Raw genomic sequence first — 21,114 nt, 5'->3', positions numbered from 1 at the left:
CTATAAATGAGTATTTCCATGGTCGTTCACATTGATGGGGGAGATTGATAGTTTCCTTACTCGTCTTCTTTCCCTAAAACATCGACATTTGATGGCTATCAGCATGTCAGTTCACATATATGTCCTGTAATCACTGATTATTCTGGAACGTAATGTGAATACAAACATGTTTCAATGAGAATGAGTTTGCTGCTGTTGAATGCAATATAAATCACTCATAAAGGATAGTTGCATGAGATTCCACAGCCCTTTGATTGAGAACACAAATTATTGTTTGCAGTGTGAATACACATGTTTACATGTATCAATATATCACTGCCATATGTCAAATTTTGCATGACAAATCTTTATCCATTGTATTCTATACCTACTGCAAGGTTTGAAATCTCAAATCTCTGTCTGGACACCTGGATAATACCTACTGATCCATGTATGTGTAAATAATACATTTAAGAATACATTCAAAATTTTTGTTAACTGAGTTTTAGGTGTAGTCATCTCGACATTAAATGCTTACACTTACCTGCAGTAACAAACAATCGCTATAAGTATTATCGCCACCACGACAACGACAAATGTAACGACCACGACGAGGCTTACTAAAACATAAAGCAAAGGTATTGTGTGAAATGATTTGCCTGCAGTACAAGAAGAATCTGTATAATGGGCAAAATGACAAGGTACTGTTGCAAAGACCAGCATATATATTCTAAGCATGGTTTCTATATGTCGTACTAGTAGCTCCAGAGAGAACAACCTTATTCACACTTTGTGCCTTTGAAACAGACACTTCAGCTATTTTGTAATGCGAGGCGTAATATTTGCGGAGGATTATTGTTTAATTGCACATGATGAAGATACAATTGCTTGTTTCATTCATTCCCGACATACAAATGAAAGAATTAACGGAAACAAAAGGTGCTCCATGTTAATTAACTAACACTGTGAAGACCGCGAGGACACCAGAAAGAACTTCCGCAACTTCTTATTTCTAAATGACCTTGGTCAATTAAACTACATACATGGGTGTCCAACTGGCTCGTTGATAGTCAGAAGAAGAATGTATTGCAATTCTTACCAACAAATGCTGATATAGCAACATCTTTCGTAGCATCTTTCCTAGTATTGTCAGCGTGAGGAGCTGGTCTATCGGATCTCAGTTTCCCTCGTGTACAGGTCAATCCCATTGATCCTTATGGTAATATCAAATTAATGTGTATCATGTTCCATTATAGTATAGCATACCAAATTGTATGTTTAAGGATGTATTTATGTGGAGGAAAAGCTCAGTGAAGTCACCAAGGAATGCATGTGTTGCTCCATCGGACGGTTTTCTTGTCGTCTTACGACACACATATATCCCTGTCAAATAAAACTTCAAAACCTGTTATGAAAAAGAGTATCACATGATTGTGTTTATGTTCAACCAAAGCAGAAAATTACGAGCTGACGGTATTAGACAGCCAAGGAGTCACACTCAGTGGGAGTCAGTGTGATCTGTTGCTTCCGTAGACCTTCATATAGCTGAAGCAGCGACAGACAATGTCAGCTAAAAGTTTACAAATCCCTGGTTTTAAGCTAAATGTTCGGGAGCCCAATTATCGATTTCATTCAGTGGGTGAGTGAGGTAGTTAAAATTTAAAGTCATTTTGGCAATATTTCATCCATATCGTGACTAAAACAATATGTAGAACACCAATAATAAAAGATAAATTATACAATCCTGTCAACGACCGACAGTAAAATACTGTCCAGTAACTACAATATCACAGATATACATGTAAAACTAGTAATTAAATCTAATCTAGTAATTAAATATTTTAGCTGTAAGTGACAACACAATAAAAAAAGAGGCTGTGGATTGTCAACAACTGAAGGTAGATCACCACACTAGAGACCATTGGGACTTACAGTACCTTTGCTACCTGCATGGGCCCTAGCTGGATTTACACCATCCCCTCAGCTGCTGGCGATTGTAAGAAATTTTAGCCAAAATTAAAATAAAAAAATACTACGTTTATAAATCCTGGTAAGTTTACATTGACTTTGAATGTTTTTGGACTTATGTGCCCTCTCAGGATCACAATAATTTTGCAATACTTCAATTCCCTTTGAGGATACAGCCACCAACAACCTAGTTCCTAATCTAAACTACCAATCATAAAAATACATCTACATGTATCTACAGAAGATATTAATCAATATCCACCGATGAAATCAATTTCTTTTAAAAAAGAAGATCCTTTCTGACGGGGATATAATATATTCGTTGGGGATATAAACAAAGGCAATGAAAGACCTCTCTGCATCTATGCCTGTACAGCGGGGGGTAGGGGAAAGGGGTAGCAGAAATGGGCTTCACACGGTTTACCTATGTGGGGAATCGCATCTGTCCTCTGAGTGCCTAGCGAGCATTTTAACTAAGCTAACCTTTCGCCCCTATTCAAAAAGTAAAGTAACTTTTTTAAAAAAATGAACACAAAGTGGACATTGTCCCAGATGCATTAACATCAAGTAGATGGTGATGGATGACGCGGGGTTCGTTCATCAGGACTTGGCTATCTCCATAGTATTTGCTCTAGGCTGTGGTTTGCCTAGCCATGTGTATTTTGTGGTCTGGAAATCATATTATCAACTCCAATCGCATAATCTCTGTAAACTCACCGTCAGTTGTTGTTTGCGCAACCATCACACAGAAGTCGGCTACAACGTCCGGGGAAGGTTTGAAAAACGAAATGAAGGCTGTCTGTCCAGGTTCAATCCTTCCGGATACGGTTGGTGGTGACTTGTCTGCACAGTTATACATGTGATCGATCGGGGGCGAGAAATACAGGGTAGCGTCACAGGACTTGTCGACTTCATGAACTGATAATTCGAGATCAATTGCAGCACCGTGTGCTGTAAGTTGACACACGCAATTTCCCTCATACTTGAACCCTCTAGCAGTGTTCAGGTAGAATATTTCCCCGCTGACAAAGTTCTTTTCACATATATGAACAACTGAAATTTAACAACTACTCTTAAGTCAGGTGTCCACAAAACATGCATACATATAAGATGGTGTACCTTTGCAATTTTTTTCTAACGGCTTTAAGGTGTCGTCCTATCATAGGGAATGATTTTGCATGTGTGATGTCAAAAGAAACAATGATCGCAATTATGATCAGTGGTCATATAAATCACAACACCGAGTGAGTGCAAAAGAAGCGACTATCCTACCACATGTGGCACCTGTCACAAATACACGTAAAGGCAGGTCAAGTGTTAACAACACCAGAGTCTGAAATTTATACATTTAAAACGTTCATGAATAACTGATTTAACCCCTATTACGCTTCTCGATAAAATGTGTTTCGATATGTTGGTGCTTACATTATCTGGATAATTGGAAACAATAATTATACATACCGTTCTCTCCTACTTCCGATGGACAAATATTGTCTGCAAACAACAAATAGTAGTGTGAAATGATGTCGGAGTCCTTTTCCCCACTGTGTATGGTGTTCAAGCGAAGCAAGTTCTCACTGAGAAAATGTTTCACGATAAGATTTTCCGCCCAATTTGTCCTGATATCATTGTGCACTAACTTTGCTTAAATTTAATTGAGATAAACCCTAAGATGATTTATTAGATTCACTGACATCATAATGGTGAAATGCAACTTGTATTTCCACATTTTACAGCGCAAACATGACATTGTAAGGTGTTGTTTTCGTATCGTGAATTATTCGAGGACAAACAACATGAACCCATGTCATTTTCTCTATTGTAACTATATATGGTAAACCACACAATCAAGTGACTGTCCTCATGAACATTGATCACTGCAAGTGATATACGATGATATACAGCGAAAGGACAAAAGTACTGAGACAAAATGAGACGCCGTATGTCGTGCAATTTACACTGTCGTTTTTTCTCATTGGGTATTCTTTTAGGTTACACCGGATGCTAGTAAAAATGATGTTTTCATGTCGGGTTGCGATGAAAGGCTGTCGCACAGGAAGTTAACACAGCTCTCGACAGTTGACAGTATTGGCTCACCGGAGCGTAGAATTGACAACATGTATGCTGAGAAATATATATTGACATGCTTGATGATACTTTTTGGCTGGTTTAGACAGTTCTCAAATGTTTCAAGACGATAACCCCCTGTTCACCTTGCTGGCATCGTAAATAAGTTTGTAGAAAGATTTAACGTTTTGGACTGACCTGGGGAAAATCCAGATCTAAGTATTATGGAAAATATCGAAAACTGAAATGTTCCTTTAATAGAGAACACCAGTTTTGACGCATTGTTCAGTGCTTTTAACATGACCTAGCAAAATGTACCTGTTTTCATCGATTCCAACCCGCTTTTTAAAAGTAAGGAAAATAAAATCAAGTATGAGGTAGGTGCAACTACCACACACACATTATAATCACTTTGTCCTTCTACATTTGTCCACTTTTTGTACAAAAACCATGTCAGCAATCCCAAAGTTTGCTGGTCAAGAATTCTTTTTCTTTGGTCGAGTCAGTCTATCAATACTGATGCAAAGTACGTGCACGACGCCTAGTTCTTGTCGATTGCAGTTATTTTTTTCAGCAAGAGATAAATATAGGCAAACTCCTTACCTTGTGTAAGAGACAGAAAAGGTAAGCTTAAAATCAGACTGATTCCGAAACTGTTATTCATCTTATAGGGTTGCCCCGTTTCAGTCTGGAGTGAATCTGATGTTATCGAGCCATTTCGTGTAACATCGTGCGCTGAGGATTAATCAGAGACCGTGTTCCTGCAGTTAAAATCACATTGACATGCCTATAGCAATAAAAGCTTCACCTATTTATTACTATTCCAGTCAGCAGTACTGAAGATGCGTTCAGGTATTATATCTGCATTGTACAATGTTCGGAATCACAGATATCTTCAGACATCTACATTCACAGATCAATGACATATGTTCAACATAATCCCATTCAGTCTTGCCATGTCTAGTATATAATGTCTCAACCATTGTTGACTGAGAGTTACTGCATTTAAGTTTAATTGATTTTACCTATCTTACACAGTGACTGTATCAATGGAATTCAGGTCATTCACATCAGAGTAGAAATAAATTTTAATATGTTTTGGAATTTTATTTGAAATAATAGCGTCTTTACATTGTCGGATTTCATTTATGGAATCACTTTAACATGTACATGTTGTATGTCCATATGGGGCGGTAAGGTAACGATGTGGGCAAACGTTTCGCTCATCACGCTTAAGGTTTGGTTTTGATTCCCCGCATGGATGCAATGGGTGAAGTCCATTTCTGGTGTCTCCCGTGATATTCCTTAAAACAGCGTAAACCCTAGCTCACTCAATCAGTATATTCCCATGAACTAAATTCTCCCCACCAGTCTCTGGGTCCTACTGCCTCGTTCGAGTTCACCATGTGCTTATCGTTATGGAAACCATTTTCAGCTTATCCATCGCACTTAACCCAAACATTTTTCTAGATGTTGCATCATGTATATATCACAGGTATCCAGTTTAATATCATGCCTTTGCAGCGCCGGGGAGTTTATTGTAACTAAACAACACATTATATGTCCATTAACACAAGTATTAGTTATAAACGTTGTCATAAACAAGAGGATCTTTGCACTGATTTTAAGACATCGGAGTTCCTGAAGTTCCTTTTTCCACAAGTCTATTCCACAAGTATGGTCCAACAACCTGAAAGTACTGCCTGGTGTCCTAAACTCATGAAAGGACTGCCTGATGTCTTAGACTCATCTCTTGAAATTATGTTGGTGCACATTTGTCTTGTCATTTTCAGCAAAAGGAATTTCTGTTTCAGTAGGTGTTCGGTCATCCGTACCTTTATGTCACTGGTGATATTTGTGATTTCTCACAAGCCCTGACTAACGATTATTGAAAGGGTTCGGAACCTGAGCAGATGCTGGTATTGTCCGTGTAAAGATGACACTGGATACTGTTTGATCGGTTTATGTCGCTTGTGATGATGTATGAGCAGTACATGGAATAGGACATAGCACACAACCTTGCGGAACTCCATAAGGAAGATAAATGCTATACCCTACATCGCATGTTACCATTCAGTAACTGGATCCAGCATCTTGCAATGTTCTGCTCGTACGAGAAGATGTATTTTGATCGTATAAACGATCACTGAAATATACAAATGCATTCAGCATAGTTCTCCAATGTTGCTCAGTAATTGTTATACAGTAGTATGTCCATTGGGAAGATCCTGTCCCGCCTTCATCTTTTCAAGTCTTAATTTGTCCCTGAAAAGGATAACAACAATACAAATTACCAGACAATGACAAATGTTAGTTGCACACACTTACACTGTTGTAGAGAATGTTGCGCATGCTACGCACAGTATAAAGCAAGTACCGAGGACATTACAAAAAAGTAAGGCTGTTTTCCCGAGAGCATCCCTTAGAGGAAACGCCTTCTTCGTAATGCCCACGGGTCATGCTTTATCCAACTCATCAACCGACTGAAGGTATATACTTCAGATATAATTCAAGTATTTGGTATTCAATGATTAAATTAGCTGGGATGGGACTGGCAGTCGATACATCGCCTTGCACGCGAAATGCACGTGATTCACATGCGCTAATAGTGCCCTGCCCGCACTACCCGTCTTGCGAGAAACACACGGTTCCTACCCAGAACCAATCTCATTCTTCACAGCGATCCTTCGTAGGGGATACGGTGATAACTGAAATCGTTATACACGTGTGTGTGTGAACGTAGGCCTGTATTTCATGGTTAGTATCGAACGTCGTCACTGCCCCGTCCTTACGACATTAATGCAATCCTCGGGAAATGCGACATGTTATGCACTGTTCCAATTTGTATCTCTTACCTGCAGTAAGTAAAAAGTCCAAACAATATCATCACGACCACGGCAGCTGCAAAGACTCCCACAACGACAAAGCTCACTAAAATTGTAAATAAAACAGTTAAAGAGCACGTTCATAACAATAATATTATCATTATTGAATATCATAATATTTCTAATTGTGCTGACTATATGCGTGTTGATGAGACTTCAAGGGTAGACGTGTATTAACGGTATGAAACAACGATTCTTACCTACAATAACGGACTGAGGTGTTTCTGTATTATCAACACCTGTGCGACCAGACGATGTCATATTTTGGTTTCCGCCTGAAGAAACATTGCTTTCAGTAATGGTACCAACTGGACTTTCACTGGATGAATCTTTGCTTTCAGTCACGGTATTACCTTGACTTTTACTGGACTGTTCCCTGCTGTCAGTCACTGTGTCATTTGAACTTGCAGTGGACTGGTCTTTAATTTCAGCCACTGTTACAGTGGTCGGGTCCTTGCTCTCAGTCACAGTATTGTCTGGATTTGCAGTGGATGTATCTTTGCTTTCAGTCACTGTATCTTCTTGATGTGTAGTTGATGAAACTTTGGTCACAGCAACAGACGTATTGGAAGTGGTAACTGCGTTACTATTTCCGGTGGCTGGCGAGGACGTTGTTGTAGCAGGAGTAGTAGTTTTCAGTGTGCCAGTGGAACAGGCCAAATTAAGGGATCCTTCTAAAACATACACACATTTAAACTTCACCCATTGTACATTCACAACAAATAGGAAGCAGAAATACTATGTTCTACTGATCAGGGATGACGCTCTAACACAGGAATACCAGTCTAATCTGAGAGGTACCAACACTGTTTCCACGTGTGTCACGTTGTTCCTTTGTGGAACGTGTACCTCAAGAACACCTTCTTTGTGATAACAGTAAAGTAAACTCTAACTTATAGATTTCTAGGGATTGGTGCCTGGATCCACAAGACTACAACTCAGATAGTTTCAACAAAGCGTATGCCAGGAATGCCTATACATATCTTATGCATTATCTTGGAGTAGTGTTCATTATGTCATTATGACGCTTTTAAGAGCAACTGACAATGGTTATTGCTATGTTACAATGTAATAATTAGTTAAATCTTACGGTAAAGGGGGTTATGTCAGCAGAAGGACTTCAACGCACACAGAATGTGACTTTTCGGATGGACTCTAGAGAGGGATGAGGTAGCTGTGTACATTAATCCGTTGCTCTCACGCTTATGTTTGTTTGTGTGTTTATTTTAACGCCGCACTCTAGCTATATTGTGTCGACCTGTGTTAGAGCCAAATATGGGCATTTGAAGTAAACATTGGCATTGTTGTTTTCCTCACTGTCATAATTCGCAAATAACTATTCAGTAAAATATGTAACGGAGGTGGCCTCCTGAGTATGTCGTTTATGCCTAATTCATAAATCAAACTCAAATTGGTGTTGTACATTTCGATACCTCTTTCTCACATTCCAGATTTCTCAGATCACATATATATTATATATATGTGTGTTAAAATTTTGTCAAAGGCTTTATACTGTTCTCCGACTAACGTTTCTAAATCGGATAATATTTAGACCAAAAAGTCAGACTCTTCATTTTTAATCTTCGTTTACATGTCACTGTCACTCCATATACATGTATTTTAAATCATACGTACATCATTTTCTTCTCTGTGAACAAGGGTTTATTCCAAACATATTTCTAAATAGAAATTATGATTTCGAATTAAGCAAGACAGGTTTGGGCACATTTCCATCCAAAACTCTATATACATATAGTAATCACTGCTTACGCCCAACTCACCATTTATACCATAACATATAAATAACATAGATAAGACACATTTTCAGTGATTTCAGACAATAGTAACTTACACTCTGAGATGTCACGGAAGTCCACTTAGATATTAACATCGTGACAAAAGTTTACATTCTGAAACGTGACATAGCATAAGTAGCAAACCTTTATTTCCTGGATCAGACTGGCATGCGTTCTCTGAAAATAAAGCATAATTATATAGGAGATAAAGATATTGTGTTGGGAAATTAGGTGAATGCTATGCAGATTTGATAGTCTCTAAATTCGTTCTGTGCTGGGAAATTAAAAGAATGTTATGCAGAACTGATTGTCTCTAAATATCATTTGTAACTCGCTCTCACTTGGAACAATATATCACAACAAGGCCAACAAATATATAGTATGCTACTGTAAATGAATGTGCCAAGTATGCCTCATGCTGGGGAACACCAAGCACATGGCCATAGTCAAATTTATTTCAGCTAACATGTATATGTTGATATTTGATAGATTTCAACTTCTGTCTTGAATGAGATATTACAAGAATTGACTCACTTGCATAGAAAGAGAATGACTCCCAGTGAGAGAAAGGTACTGGGATATGATATACAGGCTAGAAACAAACTATGGAAGGACCCTAGGGTCAGTCACAGCTAAGAGTACAATTGTTTGATATCAAGAAACCAATCAGTGCCACAGGCCCTCGTGTCATTGCGAGGTATAAAGACTTTTTTAGAAAGTATAAAAATTTTGTGATGCCGACTTGAAACGTTTCTCAGTACAATATATCTACAAAAGCCGGAGACTTCGGCGTACCCCACTCGCCTGCTTTGTCGATCGCTACGCTACCGTCGCATATATGTAACACCTCATCTAAACATAATCACCAATCATGGGTGATTGGCCTATCGATCACCGCTCATGATCTCTGCCAGTTTTTTATTGTTATTTCTACAACTCGACTGAAAGCCGATTTTGACCGTCAACTAAACGATCTTGACACAAATGGCGGACGATAGCACGGAAGATACTGCCGCATAATGGGGGTGTGGTCAAAGCAAGCCCTGTCATTGGTCAACGCTTGCTATCGTCCGCCACTTGACCAGTTACCCCTCCTTTCATATTTCTATAACTGATACATGTTGTGAGTGAGTGAGTTTAGTTTTACACCGCACTCAGCAATATTACAGCCATATGGCGGGATACATGTTGTGAAGCAAACATTCACAAAGATACACGAGGTACACGATTGTGTTTTTGTTTGTGTGTGTTCACATCCCGCAAAGTCATATTCCATCCGCGTTGTGTAAAAAATCGAATCGGGACCAGAGAACTCAGTGATCAACAGCATGAGCATCGATCTACGAAACTTGGATAGACTTCACAGGTGTCAAGGTGGATGCAATAACGGCCAAATAATTACCTATTGTCGTGGTCGGAGATGACGTCACTGCAGGCGGAGGCGTTATTGTCGTTGTGGCAATGGTGGTGGTAGGTTTCAGCGTCCCCTGTGTGCACACTACGTTTAAAGATCCCACTGAAACGATGCCGATGTTATTACCTTTTAACGTGCACGGAGATGAACGTTTGGAATTACTCATTACTCAAAAACGAAATTACAGTGTATTCTATAAAGTTACCTGAACCTTTACACGCTGAGAATGAAGGACTGTTGTTTGTTCAGTTATATCCGAGCTAGCAAAGTTTACTTTATCAATACCAAGAAAGTAAATTCAATATCGATTTAATTTGTGTGGTATAACAATATGATCAAATAACCTTTCAGACATTTTCCTTTGCTGCCAGTGTGTTATAGATAAAATTGCTTTCGTGGGACCGAAGATATTATTCACGTGACTTCGCTGTAAATATGCACCCAGGTTATGGTAATTCAGGTCAGGGATAAGCACGAATGAAACAGACAATCAGTGTGTTCGTCTTGTATGTAGTGAGTGAGTGAGTGACTGGCATAAGCTTGTGAGGAAACTGAGCAAGTGGGATAGTTTTATGCCGCAATCAGCAATATTTCAGCTACATGGCGGCGATCTGTAAATAATCGAATCCGGACCATGTGTCACATGTGTCTCGTTGATGTCCTAGAAACATTCAGGAGTCAAGATGTCAAACGCGGTTACCCATCCAAGTACGCTCCGCTCTCTGATCTGAGCTCTTTGCACAGGAACACGCTCATCCACACTTCAGAATCAACCTTGACAGTAAGACTGCCTCGATGCCAGTGTCATACGCGGTATCTCAATGTGCGACGGTAACCTTTTGCGGTAAGGTGAAAGTCCATGTTGAATTTCGCATAAGACAGTTGCGTGAACTATACATCAAATATAAAAGCAGGTATGTATTGTGTTTGTTTTTGAACATCACATTACAAATCCGCGTTAATGACGACTGTCTCTGTGAACAACAGAGTCCAAAGTTCTGACATAATTGCAGTACTGCAATAGTATATTCTTGTTTTGTTTAATGTCACACTCACTAGGCCAGACCATCCAGCGACCAACAGCATGAGCATCGGTTTATGCAATTTGTATGCAATGACATGTGTCCACCAAGTCAGCGAACCTGACCACCCGGTCCCATTTGTCGCCTCCTACGACAAGCATAGGTTTCTGAAGATCAGTTCTGATCCGGTTCTTCGCGGGTTCAAAACAATTCTAAATAGAATTGGTATGTGAGGGAAATGATGGCACAGTCGCTTCCCAATGTATTCAGTTCAAGTACGGTATACATGCTCACCTGTTGATGTCTGCACCAGATGAACACAGAAATCGGCCACGTCAGAATTCTTGGTGAGAGATATAAAGAGCATCTGTCCTGACCCGATCCGTCCTGTAGTTGTTGAAGGTGTCTTGTCTACACAGTTGTAGGTATGATCAATGGGTGGCGGAACAAACAGGGTTGCGTCACAGTCAGCGTGTACCCCTTGTACTGACATCTGGAAATCAACAGCGCCACCCTGCGCCCGGAGTGTGCATACACAGCTGCCTTGATAGTCGACGGCCTTAAAAGTGTCCAGATAGATGGACGTTCCAGAGGCAAAGTTGCTTTCACACATATGCACAACTGAAGCACAATATACACAGATATGCATTGCATTGTCCGAAAAATCAGTAAATAGTACAATGTTCTTTTAATAACTGTGCAATAATTGTCAGCTTTCTATCAGCATTTGAACAAATTATTAACAATACTCATTTAACACTTATTTTGTTATCAATTTCATCTTACAACACGTGTCTTTGAAATGATAATCAACATTATACAATAATCTAAATTATACAATAATTATATGTGGCAATTATCTTGGTCGTATTTAATTTCTTGTCGTTTTACGAGATGTGAGAGGGGATGCCATCATAACATATATTTGTTTACACCTTGTTTACTACAGTCACAAAAAGGTATAATGCAACATGTATTGCGTATTGGACAACATGCAGGCATCGACAACGTGTGGGCATTGGCGACATGTTGGCAGGCTATAATTATAGCACTACACTGGTACTGTGGCACTGGTCTGTATATATGAAATGCATGGATTATATGACGTAACACTTACCTTTTTCCCCAGATGAGTTTGGACATATGTTTTCTGCAAATCAAACGAGATGCCACATTATCCATTTATCCGACAACTAATGTATAACATTGCGAAATATTTTTACGCACTGAAGGAAAGCTGTTCATTCACATGGAAATGCCTTACTCGTCTTTGTCATGCACATAACTATCATGAGACATGTTGAGAAATTTGAACGAGCTTTCATATTCGGCATGTATATATGCAGGCACATGGTACTGCCTTTATGGTTATCGTTTTCTGTTCCAATGGGTACCAGGTGGTTATAGCGTTAGGTCATGATGCAGAGGGCCAGTGTGCTGTTGTACAAAACAACCTTAGCACTAAGACTACCTTAAGCCTATGCTATGGTATGGGAGTTAAGGTCACCCTAGTGCTAAGGTCACTTTGAACAAAGGCATCCTGGTCTCGATTCCCTGCACAAGTACTTATGAAGGCCTCTCTGGGGCCCCACGCCATGATATTGCTGGAATGTTAATCTGTTAAAAACCATCCCACTCACTCACTCAAACGAGGCGGTGAGGTAGCCTTGTGGTGAAACCTCCATGAAACTGGAATACTACTGAGTGAGGTGAACACTAAACGCACTCCTTGTCGTGAAAACGTCCTCTCGTCATGCTGAAGATCATGGTTCGATTCCCCACATGGAGATAATGAGGATGTGTCGCTGCCGTGATACCGCTGGAATATTGCTAATACCAGCGTTAAACCATGCTCACTCACTCACCCATTCACTCACTCACCCATTCACTTACATAATCATTCAAATCGCAGGTGTACACAGTGAATACACTCCTTTGACTGAGTATGAAATATGGTAAGGATAACGTATATGCAGGTAAAACTATTACTTGAACATGAGGTAATGGGTGTCATATCTTAAAATCGCCCACCTTTTGATAATAAAGCTAACTTTTAGCGTCATATGTGAGTGAGTGAGTGAGTTAGGTAAAATTTTTCGTCACATCGGCAATATTGAAGCCATATCGCAACGAGAACAGTTAAATATAGACATAATAATTAATGGTATTTTGTAAAGGCCTGTCAATGAAGGACAGTAAAATCAACCAGGATGTCACAGTAACAAGAAATAAAACTAGCATACATTTCAAAAATAGGACTACAAATGAAGACAACACAATATAAAAGAAGGCCGAGTATCGCCAATAACCGACGTCAATATGTGTCTAGATAACTATGTGCAGCCATCATAAATGAATGCATTCAACTTACCTTGTGTGAAATATATACTTGGCAATATAAACAAGATGACAATCCTAATAATGGTTCCAAACTTGACGTCCATCTTTGGTTGGCAAAAGTCTTATGCACTCCTATATCGACGGTGTTCACAGTAATAATATGTAGAAACAGCAACAAAAGCAGCAGCAGCAGCAGCAGTGGTAGCAGCAGCAGCAGCAGCAGTAGTAGTAGTAGTAGTAGTAGTAGTAGTAGTAGTAGTTGTAGTAGTAGTAGTAGAAGTAGTAGTGATAGTTGTAACTAGTGATAGCCGGCAGCGAGTGCTAAAATAACAGTTAACATTGACATTGACACAAATAAGTGTCAATGGAAATGTCAATACTTCCCTTAATAAGTCATCATCCGCCAGTATTCATCATGCCTATTTGGGTTTAAGTGTCATATGCGCGTCATCATTCAATGTACACCGTCGAAGTGCGTTCCCTCTGTTGATACCCCCAGATCAATGTCAGACAGCTGAAATGGGCGGCCCCATCGGTTCTAAGTTGACAATAAAAAGACGTATCAATTGCCGGATATTGACATCTATTTGTCACCTAGAAACGTCATTGACTTTTCATCATAATAATCCCTACAATGTCATCATTATGCAAGATTTTCCTAATAATAAATCTATTTCTATTTGAATGAAGTCTTTTCTTCTCGAAGCTTTTGTGTGCTTTTATGTGCAATGTGGTAGGTGTATTGTCATTTTGTATAACATATCGCAGTCAATTAGCTATTATGTAGACATCATTTGTATTAAAGTAATGGAATATGGAGAGAAAGAATTCACGGCCTTTGATAGTAAGTCATTGGTACGTTCCCATATACTAGTATAACATAAGATGGTGGGGATCGGCCAATCCGTGGCGATGCGTGCAAGCAATATAAAACAAAAGTCGTGAGTTTAGATGGCCTACAGTCAGGAACATCTCCTTTGAAATCGGAAACTTTATCCCACATAAAGTGAAAGTAATTTGAAACGAAAAACATAAATTGAGAGTTCAATTCACAGAGATCTATGCGGATAATAGGAACGGTTGGAAAAGATGCCAATCACAGTTCAGCAGGATGGTGGATTGGCGAGTTGATTAAGTGGTCTTGCATCAACACCATGACTAGCCCTGAGTATCTGACATATAATATAAGTTTAGCGGATAGTATCACGACCGACTTCGAACTCATTGTTTTCAAAACACAGAGAGGGACCCCAAGAGAAACAATATCACTTGAAATCCTTCCAGATTAAATGAGCTTTGATGTAACTATAATAGACTATCCGTGGACACTATAATTCCACTCCTCAACTACCTACATTGATATCGCCGCCATGTAGCTGGAATATTGCTGAGTGCGGCTTAAAACTAACTTATTACATTGATACCACCAGAAATCGGGGCGAATGTTAATAATCTTAAGCCTACCATATAAGCGTTATATATCAAATATGGGTGGATTAGATATATATAACTTTGTGATAATGATAATACACGGTAAGCGATATATAGATATATTTCTTTATTCATATGATCGATTTTTTATTATGAGTTGGCTGCATTCTGGCCCCAGATGTCATTTCGAGTTTCCTTTCAAATCGCACAATCAATTTATCATTGTGTAAATTAACCTTAGTTTGTGCATTGTGTGTCATTGAATGTGCTGAATTGAAAACAGCTGTTACGTTCAAGTAATTAAAAACACATCGTCTACTGTTCTTATCCACAATGCGTCCCCAGACTTGAACCTGAAGGTGTTCTTGTACATGCATCTCCACTAAATATGAACGTTTCCTCCACACAATCGCGGGATCCGCTAGCTTTGTCGTGAATGGTCTCCTGTCCATAAACATGCTCTTCACATAGATGGCTTTGACCAAATTCACATATATCACGTTCTTTATCTGAACTACTAAGGCGTTATCTATCCGCGCCCAAAAGACGTTCAGAATCTTCACATTCACCACATTTCTCAAGTACACACGCATTAAACAACGGGCACCCGTGGCGAGCCACCTCCTCGTGGTGGGTGCTGGGTCACGCTAAGAGCTCGCCGACACCCCCGTTGTGGACCCGGGGGGATATTTGGTCCACCAACCCGTTTGCCGTGGGTTGCGGCCCTGTGTCGGTGGAGGACGGGAGTCTGGGGGTTGAGGGCCCTGGGGCCCTGTAATCGTGTTCCCTTTGCTCAACACACCCCTTCGACCCTTACTTCACCTAGACGGGTGGTTGAATGGGCCCGGTTCAACCAATCGGCTGGTCATGCCAAGCCCTGTGCATGGAGTTTATGTTGAAATTTGCACAAACTGTGATTTGGAATTGTTTAAATTTTGGTCTTGGCGCCCTTGGTTTAAGTAATATTATTTAACTGTAATTTTGTTTACATGAACTTTGCCTAGAGTCTAATGCCCAGAGGGCGGTGGCTCATGGGCCAATCTTGTGGTGCATACCTCTAATGCTACTGCTTGAGTATATCCTCTTGGTATCCTTGGTGCCGCCTGTTGGAGGCCCACAGGCATTAGGCATCGTCCTTGTTGACACTCCGTGGTGGGTGGGGAGCCAGGAGGATGAAACACAAATCTATTACCATGGCAAACCAAAACCCCAAAAAGCAAAAACGTTATCACATTGATGATACTGAAGATGAGGATGATATCATTACCAGACTCTGTTACTCTGAACGTAACACATGGCCTCGATTCATTGTCGCTGAATCAAGTGAGAAAAAGTTAACATCTTGTTCTCCCTTTCTGCTTGAGAAAGCAATACAAGGAATTGCTGGGACTGTCAAGAATGTTACAAAAACTCGATCTGGTTCAATTCTCATAGAATGTCTAAAGAGAGAGCAAGCGGCCAATCTTCTGGAAGCAAAATCATTTGCAAATATCTCTGTAAAATGCTATGCTCACAAATCTTTAAATTTTAGCAAAGGAATCATCCGAGACAGAGATAAGAGTCTTGCTGATCTGTCAACCGATGACATTGTTAGTCAGCTGCGTATGCAAGGAGTGGTCGAGGCTAAGCGATTCAGCTTTAAAAAGGACGGAATATATCTACCCACAAATACTTACTTGCTTACGTTTGATGTACCCAGTTTACCTCAATCAATTAAAGTAGGATGCTTCTCTATGAAAATTGACATGTATGTTCCAAATCCACTGTCAGAAGTTTGGCCATGGGCAGAACACTTGTAAGAATCATGCTTCTTGTTCACGCTGTGCTGGTAAAGATCACGACAGCAGCACGTGTTCGTCTGAAATCAAATGTGTAAATTGTTCTGGATCTCACATGTCGTCTTCTAAAGAATGTCCGGTATGGCAGTTTGAAATGAGTGTCCAACGTATTAAAACTGAGAAGAACATAAGTTTTTCAGAAGCAAGGAAGTTGGCAACTTCAGCTACACCATCTGGTAGCACTGCATTGAGAGGTAAGTCAACATATGCAGAGGTGATGAGACCTTCCGCTAAATCTATTGATTGCCAAACAGACCTGACTTGGCTGACAGCTCAGACACCTATGAGTATTCAGGATCTTCCTTCTGTTCCTTCCTCACGAAAAACTTTACAATCCTCTGAAACTCAAACAGCACCTACACCGGTTATCAAAAAGAAGAATGTAAATGTAGATTACTCTAAGAAGCAAAATACAAGTGACCGTCTTCCTAAAGGACAAAGAGGCTCTGTGTCACTTGTAAACAGATTTGATCTTTTAGATGACATGGAGGTGTCACCTCCTCTGACAACCCGCTCTCGGAGCCATTCTCCCAAGAAAAAGGGTCGTGAACTGTCACCGATAACACATCCTAAATGACGGATACACTAATACAATGGAATTGCAGAGGACTTAGGAAGAATTATAGTGAGATTCTTCTATTGTTACAGGACTTTAAACCTTCAGCATTGTGTCTACAGGAGACATATCTGAAACATACTGATGTTTTTAACGTAAGACAATATAGTTGCTACCATTCATTTTCTCCCCATGGGGACAAAGCTACAGGAGGATCTAGTATCCTTGTCAGACAGGACATGATTCATAGTGCCGTTCCGCTGAATACTAATATTCAAGCTGTTGCTATCCGGCTGACCTTGCACATTGCTCTTACTTTGTGCTCACTGTATGTACCACTTTCATCAGTTCTTCGTCAAACTGACCTTCAAAGTTTGTATGACCAGCTCCCAAAGCCCTGCATCATTATGGGCGACTTAAATGGGCACAACCCTCTATGGGGTAGTACAAATACAAACAATAAAGGGAAAGTTATTGAAGATTTTATTTCCGATAATAAGTTATGTGTTTTTAATGATGATTCCAATACTTACTTGCATCCAGCCACTGGAACGTATTCTGCACTTGATCTAACTCTCACAGAGTCGAACATTGTCAATGAATTTGAATGGTCTGTACATGATGACCTTTGCGGAAGCGATCACTTCCCTACGCTCCTGAAATCTATAACACCAGGTGACAATCCACCTTCATCCCGGTGGAATTTCACTAAGGCAAATTGGCCTGTATATGAGCAATTATGCGTTGAAAAATTAACACCTGATCACTTCAGTAATGTACCAGATCCCATCTTGATGTTCTCAACACAACTGAATGAAATTGCTGATCAAACCATTCCTAAGTCCTCTGCAACTCCTCATATTTGTAAACCATGGTTTACTGACGAATGCAAACAGGCAAGAAAACGTAGGAAGAAAGCAGAAAAATATTTTCGCAGACATCCTACTGTTCATAACTTCAACAACGTTAACATTACTAGTGCTAAGGCACGACGTACGTATAAGCAAAACAAGCGCCAATCTTGGAGGAACTATGTTTCAAAAATTAATTCACGTACACCCATGTCTAAGGTGTGGAACATGGTTCAGCGAATAAAAGGCAAAGGTTCAAAATTTGCAGTTCACCATCTTAAAGATGGTGACAAATTAGTAACTAACAAAGCAGACATTGCAAATAAAATTGGCGAAACTCTTGCCAAAAACTCATCATCAGCAAATTATGTTCCTGAGTTTCAGAGGTAACAGAAACACCAGGAGAAGACAAAAGTTAATTTCGATTCCAATAATGGTGAAGACTATAATGAAGTGTTTTCGTTACATGAGCTGCATACGGCTCTTGATCAAGCTCATGATACTGCAGCAGGTGATGACAATGTTCATTACCAGCTATTGAAACACTTGCCTGAACCATGTCTAGTCACACTTTTAGATATATTTGACAAAATATGGACGTCTGGAATTTTTCCTCCTTCGTGGCGTAATGCCATTGTAGTGCCAATACCAAAACCTGGCCGGGATCACACGGACCCATCAAATTACAGACCGATATCTTTAACCAGCTGCGTCTGTAAAACCATGGAACGAATGGTAAATAACAGATTAATTTGGTATTTGGAAACTAATAACCTCATTACAAATATTCAATGTGGTTTTCGGAAGAATCGAAGTACTATTGATCATTTAGTACGTTTAGAATCCTTCGTCAAAAATGCTATTATCACCAAACAACACGCAGTATCTATATTTTTTTATCTTGAGAAAGCATACGATACTACGTGGAAGCATGGCATTTTAAAGGATTTACATGATTTTGGTTTGCGAGGTCGTTTGCCTCTCTTTATATCACAGTTTTTAACCGACACGCAGTTTCAAGTCCGAGTGGGTTCAACCCTGTCTGCTCATTATAATCAGGATCAGGGTGTCCCACAAGGTAGCATTTTGTCGGTCACGCTGTTTAGTATTAAAATAAATAGTCTTTCAAAGGTTTTAAGTGATTCAATTGATGGATCATTATTTGTGGATGATTTTAACATTTCTTGCCGTGGTAAAAGTATGCGAACTATTGAGAGACAGTTACAAATTTGTCTAAACAAAATTCATAAATGGTGTCTGGAAAACGGGTTTAAATTTTCTAAAACTAAAACCAATTGTATACATTTTTGTAGGAAATACAAACCCCATAAAGACCCCGAATTATCATTAAATGGCACACCCATCAAAGTTGTGAAGGAGGCTAAATTTCTTGGTCTCATCTTTGACTCGCATCTAACCTTTCTGCCCCACATTAGGTACCTCAAAGCCAAATGTCTGAAGGCACTCGATTTGTTAAAAGTTGTTTCCAATTCAAAATGGGGAGGGGACCAAACTACCCTCCTTCACTTATATAGATCTCTGGTTCGATCGAAACTTGATTACGGTTCCATTGTGTATGGTGGAGCCTGCAAAAGCAACCTAAAGCTATTAGATTCTGTACATCACCAAGGTCTGAGGCTATGTCTTGGATCTTTCAGAACATCTCCCATTGACAGTCTCTACGTTGAGGCCGATGAACCATCTCTAAAACTTCGCCGTATCAAATTGTCTTTACAATATATCACAAAGTTATATTCTAATGAATCCAATCCTGCTCATAACTGCGTTTTTAATCCTCTTTATGAGGATTTGTATAATAAAAAAACTTCACTTGTTCCACCTCTTGGGATCAGAATCCAGCAATTCATTTCTGCTGCTGGCATTGAGCTGAAGAAAATTTCTCCTTCCCGGCTTTTTTCTTCTCCCCCTTGGCAAATGGTGAGGCCACAAGTTGACCTAACACTGACAATGTTTAAAAAATCAGATACTAATGAACTACAATATAAACAAGAATTCATTCAATTAAAACATAAATATAATACGTACAAATCCTTCTTTACAGATGGGTCCAAGGATGGTGGCGCAGTAGCTTGTGCTACTGTCATTGGATCTAGAACAATCTCTTCTAGAATACCTAATGATAGCTCTATTTTTACAGCAGAGGCAAACGCAATACTAACAGTTCTTAAATATATTCAAAGACATCCTAAATATAAACAGTATATAATCTATTCAGACTCTCTTTCTTGTCTTCAGGCTATTAAAAACATATCTTGTAACCATCCACTTTTAACAGAAATTATTGAGTTGTATAATGTTCTTGCTACTGGCCAATGCGACATCGTCTTTTGTTGGTTACCCAGCCACGTTGGCATTTCTGGCAACACAATGGCCGATCTTGCCGCTAAGGCAGCACTCAATAAATCTGTGACACCACTTCTGATTCCATACTCAGACTATAAAGCTACAATTAGATCTTATATCCGTGATCTAATGCAGAAGCAGTGGGACACCCAAGTGGGTATTAATAAATTACATGAAATAAAACCCTAAATTGGTTACACCTACTTGGGTTGTCAGTCCAGATTTGAGGAGGTTGTTATGCGACGATGTCGCATTGGCCATACTAGATATACTCACGAATATATACTTAAAGGTGAGGATCCTCCGTTTTGTATCCCTTGTGATGAGGGAATCACGGTCAAGCATATCTTGCTTGACTGTATTGATTTTGCCATCACAAGGGATAAATATTTTAATGTCAAAACAATGAAGGATCTTTTTAATGTTAATTATCATTTAATCATTGACTATTTAAAGGAAATAGAATTATTACATAAACTTTGAATAATATGTTTTGTAAATAGAAAGCTGATATTTTAACCATGGTGGTAAGAATTGTCAACTGCGATCGTTAGTGGCTGTGCCCTCAAAGGGGGTTAAAGTAGCGTAAAATTATTGTCCCCC

The 21,114-nt window shown here is 39.5% G+C and overlaps 2 protein-coding genes across 2 annotated transcripts; both read right to left on the bottom strand.

Moving 5' to 3' along the window:
* LOC137287861 (uncharacterized) lies at positions 1–4,678 on the bottom strand. The gene is made up of 6 exons (XM_067820241.1): positions 4,618–4,678; positions 3,409–3,441; positions 2,665–3,000; positions 1,079–1,192; positions 524–599; positions 1–73 (listed from the first exon to the last, which is right to left on the bottom strand). The coding sequence occupies exons 1-6, from the start codon at positions 4,676–4,678 to the stop codon at positions 1–3; spliced, it is 693 nt and encodes a 230-aa protein (XP_067676342.1).
* A 428-nt stretch (positions 4,679–5,106) lies between these two features.
* LOC137287860 (mucin-21-like) lies at positions 5,107–16,033 on the bottom strand. The gene is made up of 8 exons (XM_067820240.1): positions 15,958–16,033; positions 12,249–12,281; positions 11,426–11,752; positions 10,098–10,211; positions 8,840–8,872; positions 7,100–7,573; positions 6,870–6,945; positions 5,107–6,279 (listed from the first exon to the last, which is right to left on the bottom strand). The coding sequence occupies exons 1-8, from the start codon at positions 16,031–16,033 to the stop codon at positions 6,213–6,215; spliced, it is 1,200 nt and encodes a 399-aa protein (XP_067676341.1). The 3' UTR covers positions 5,107–6,212.
* Positions 16,034–21,114: the final 5,081 nt, after the last annotated feature.

Source organism: Haliotis asinina, chromosome 6 (assembly GCF_037392515.1).
Source record: "Haliotis asinina isolate JCU_RB_2024 chromosome 6, JCU_Hal_asi_v2, whole genome shotgun sequence".
NCBI lineage: Eukaryota > Metazoa > Mollusca > Gastropoda > Lepetellida > Haliotidae > Haliotis > Haliotis asinina.
Note: the sequence above shows the minus strand (reverse complement) of the source record. Positions and strands in the feature narration are given on the sequence as shown.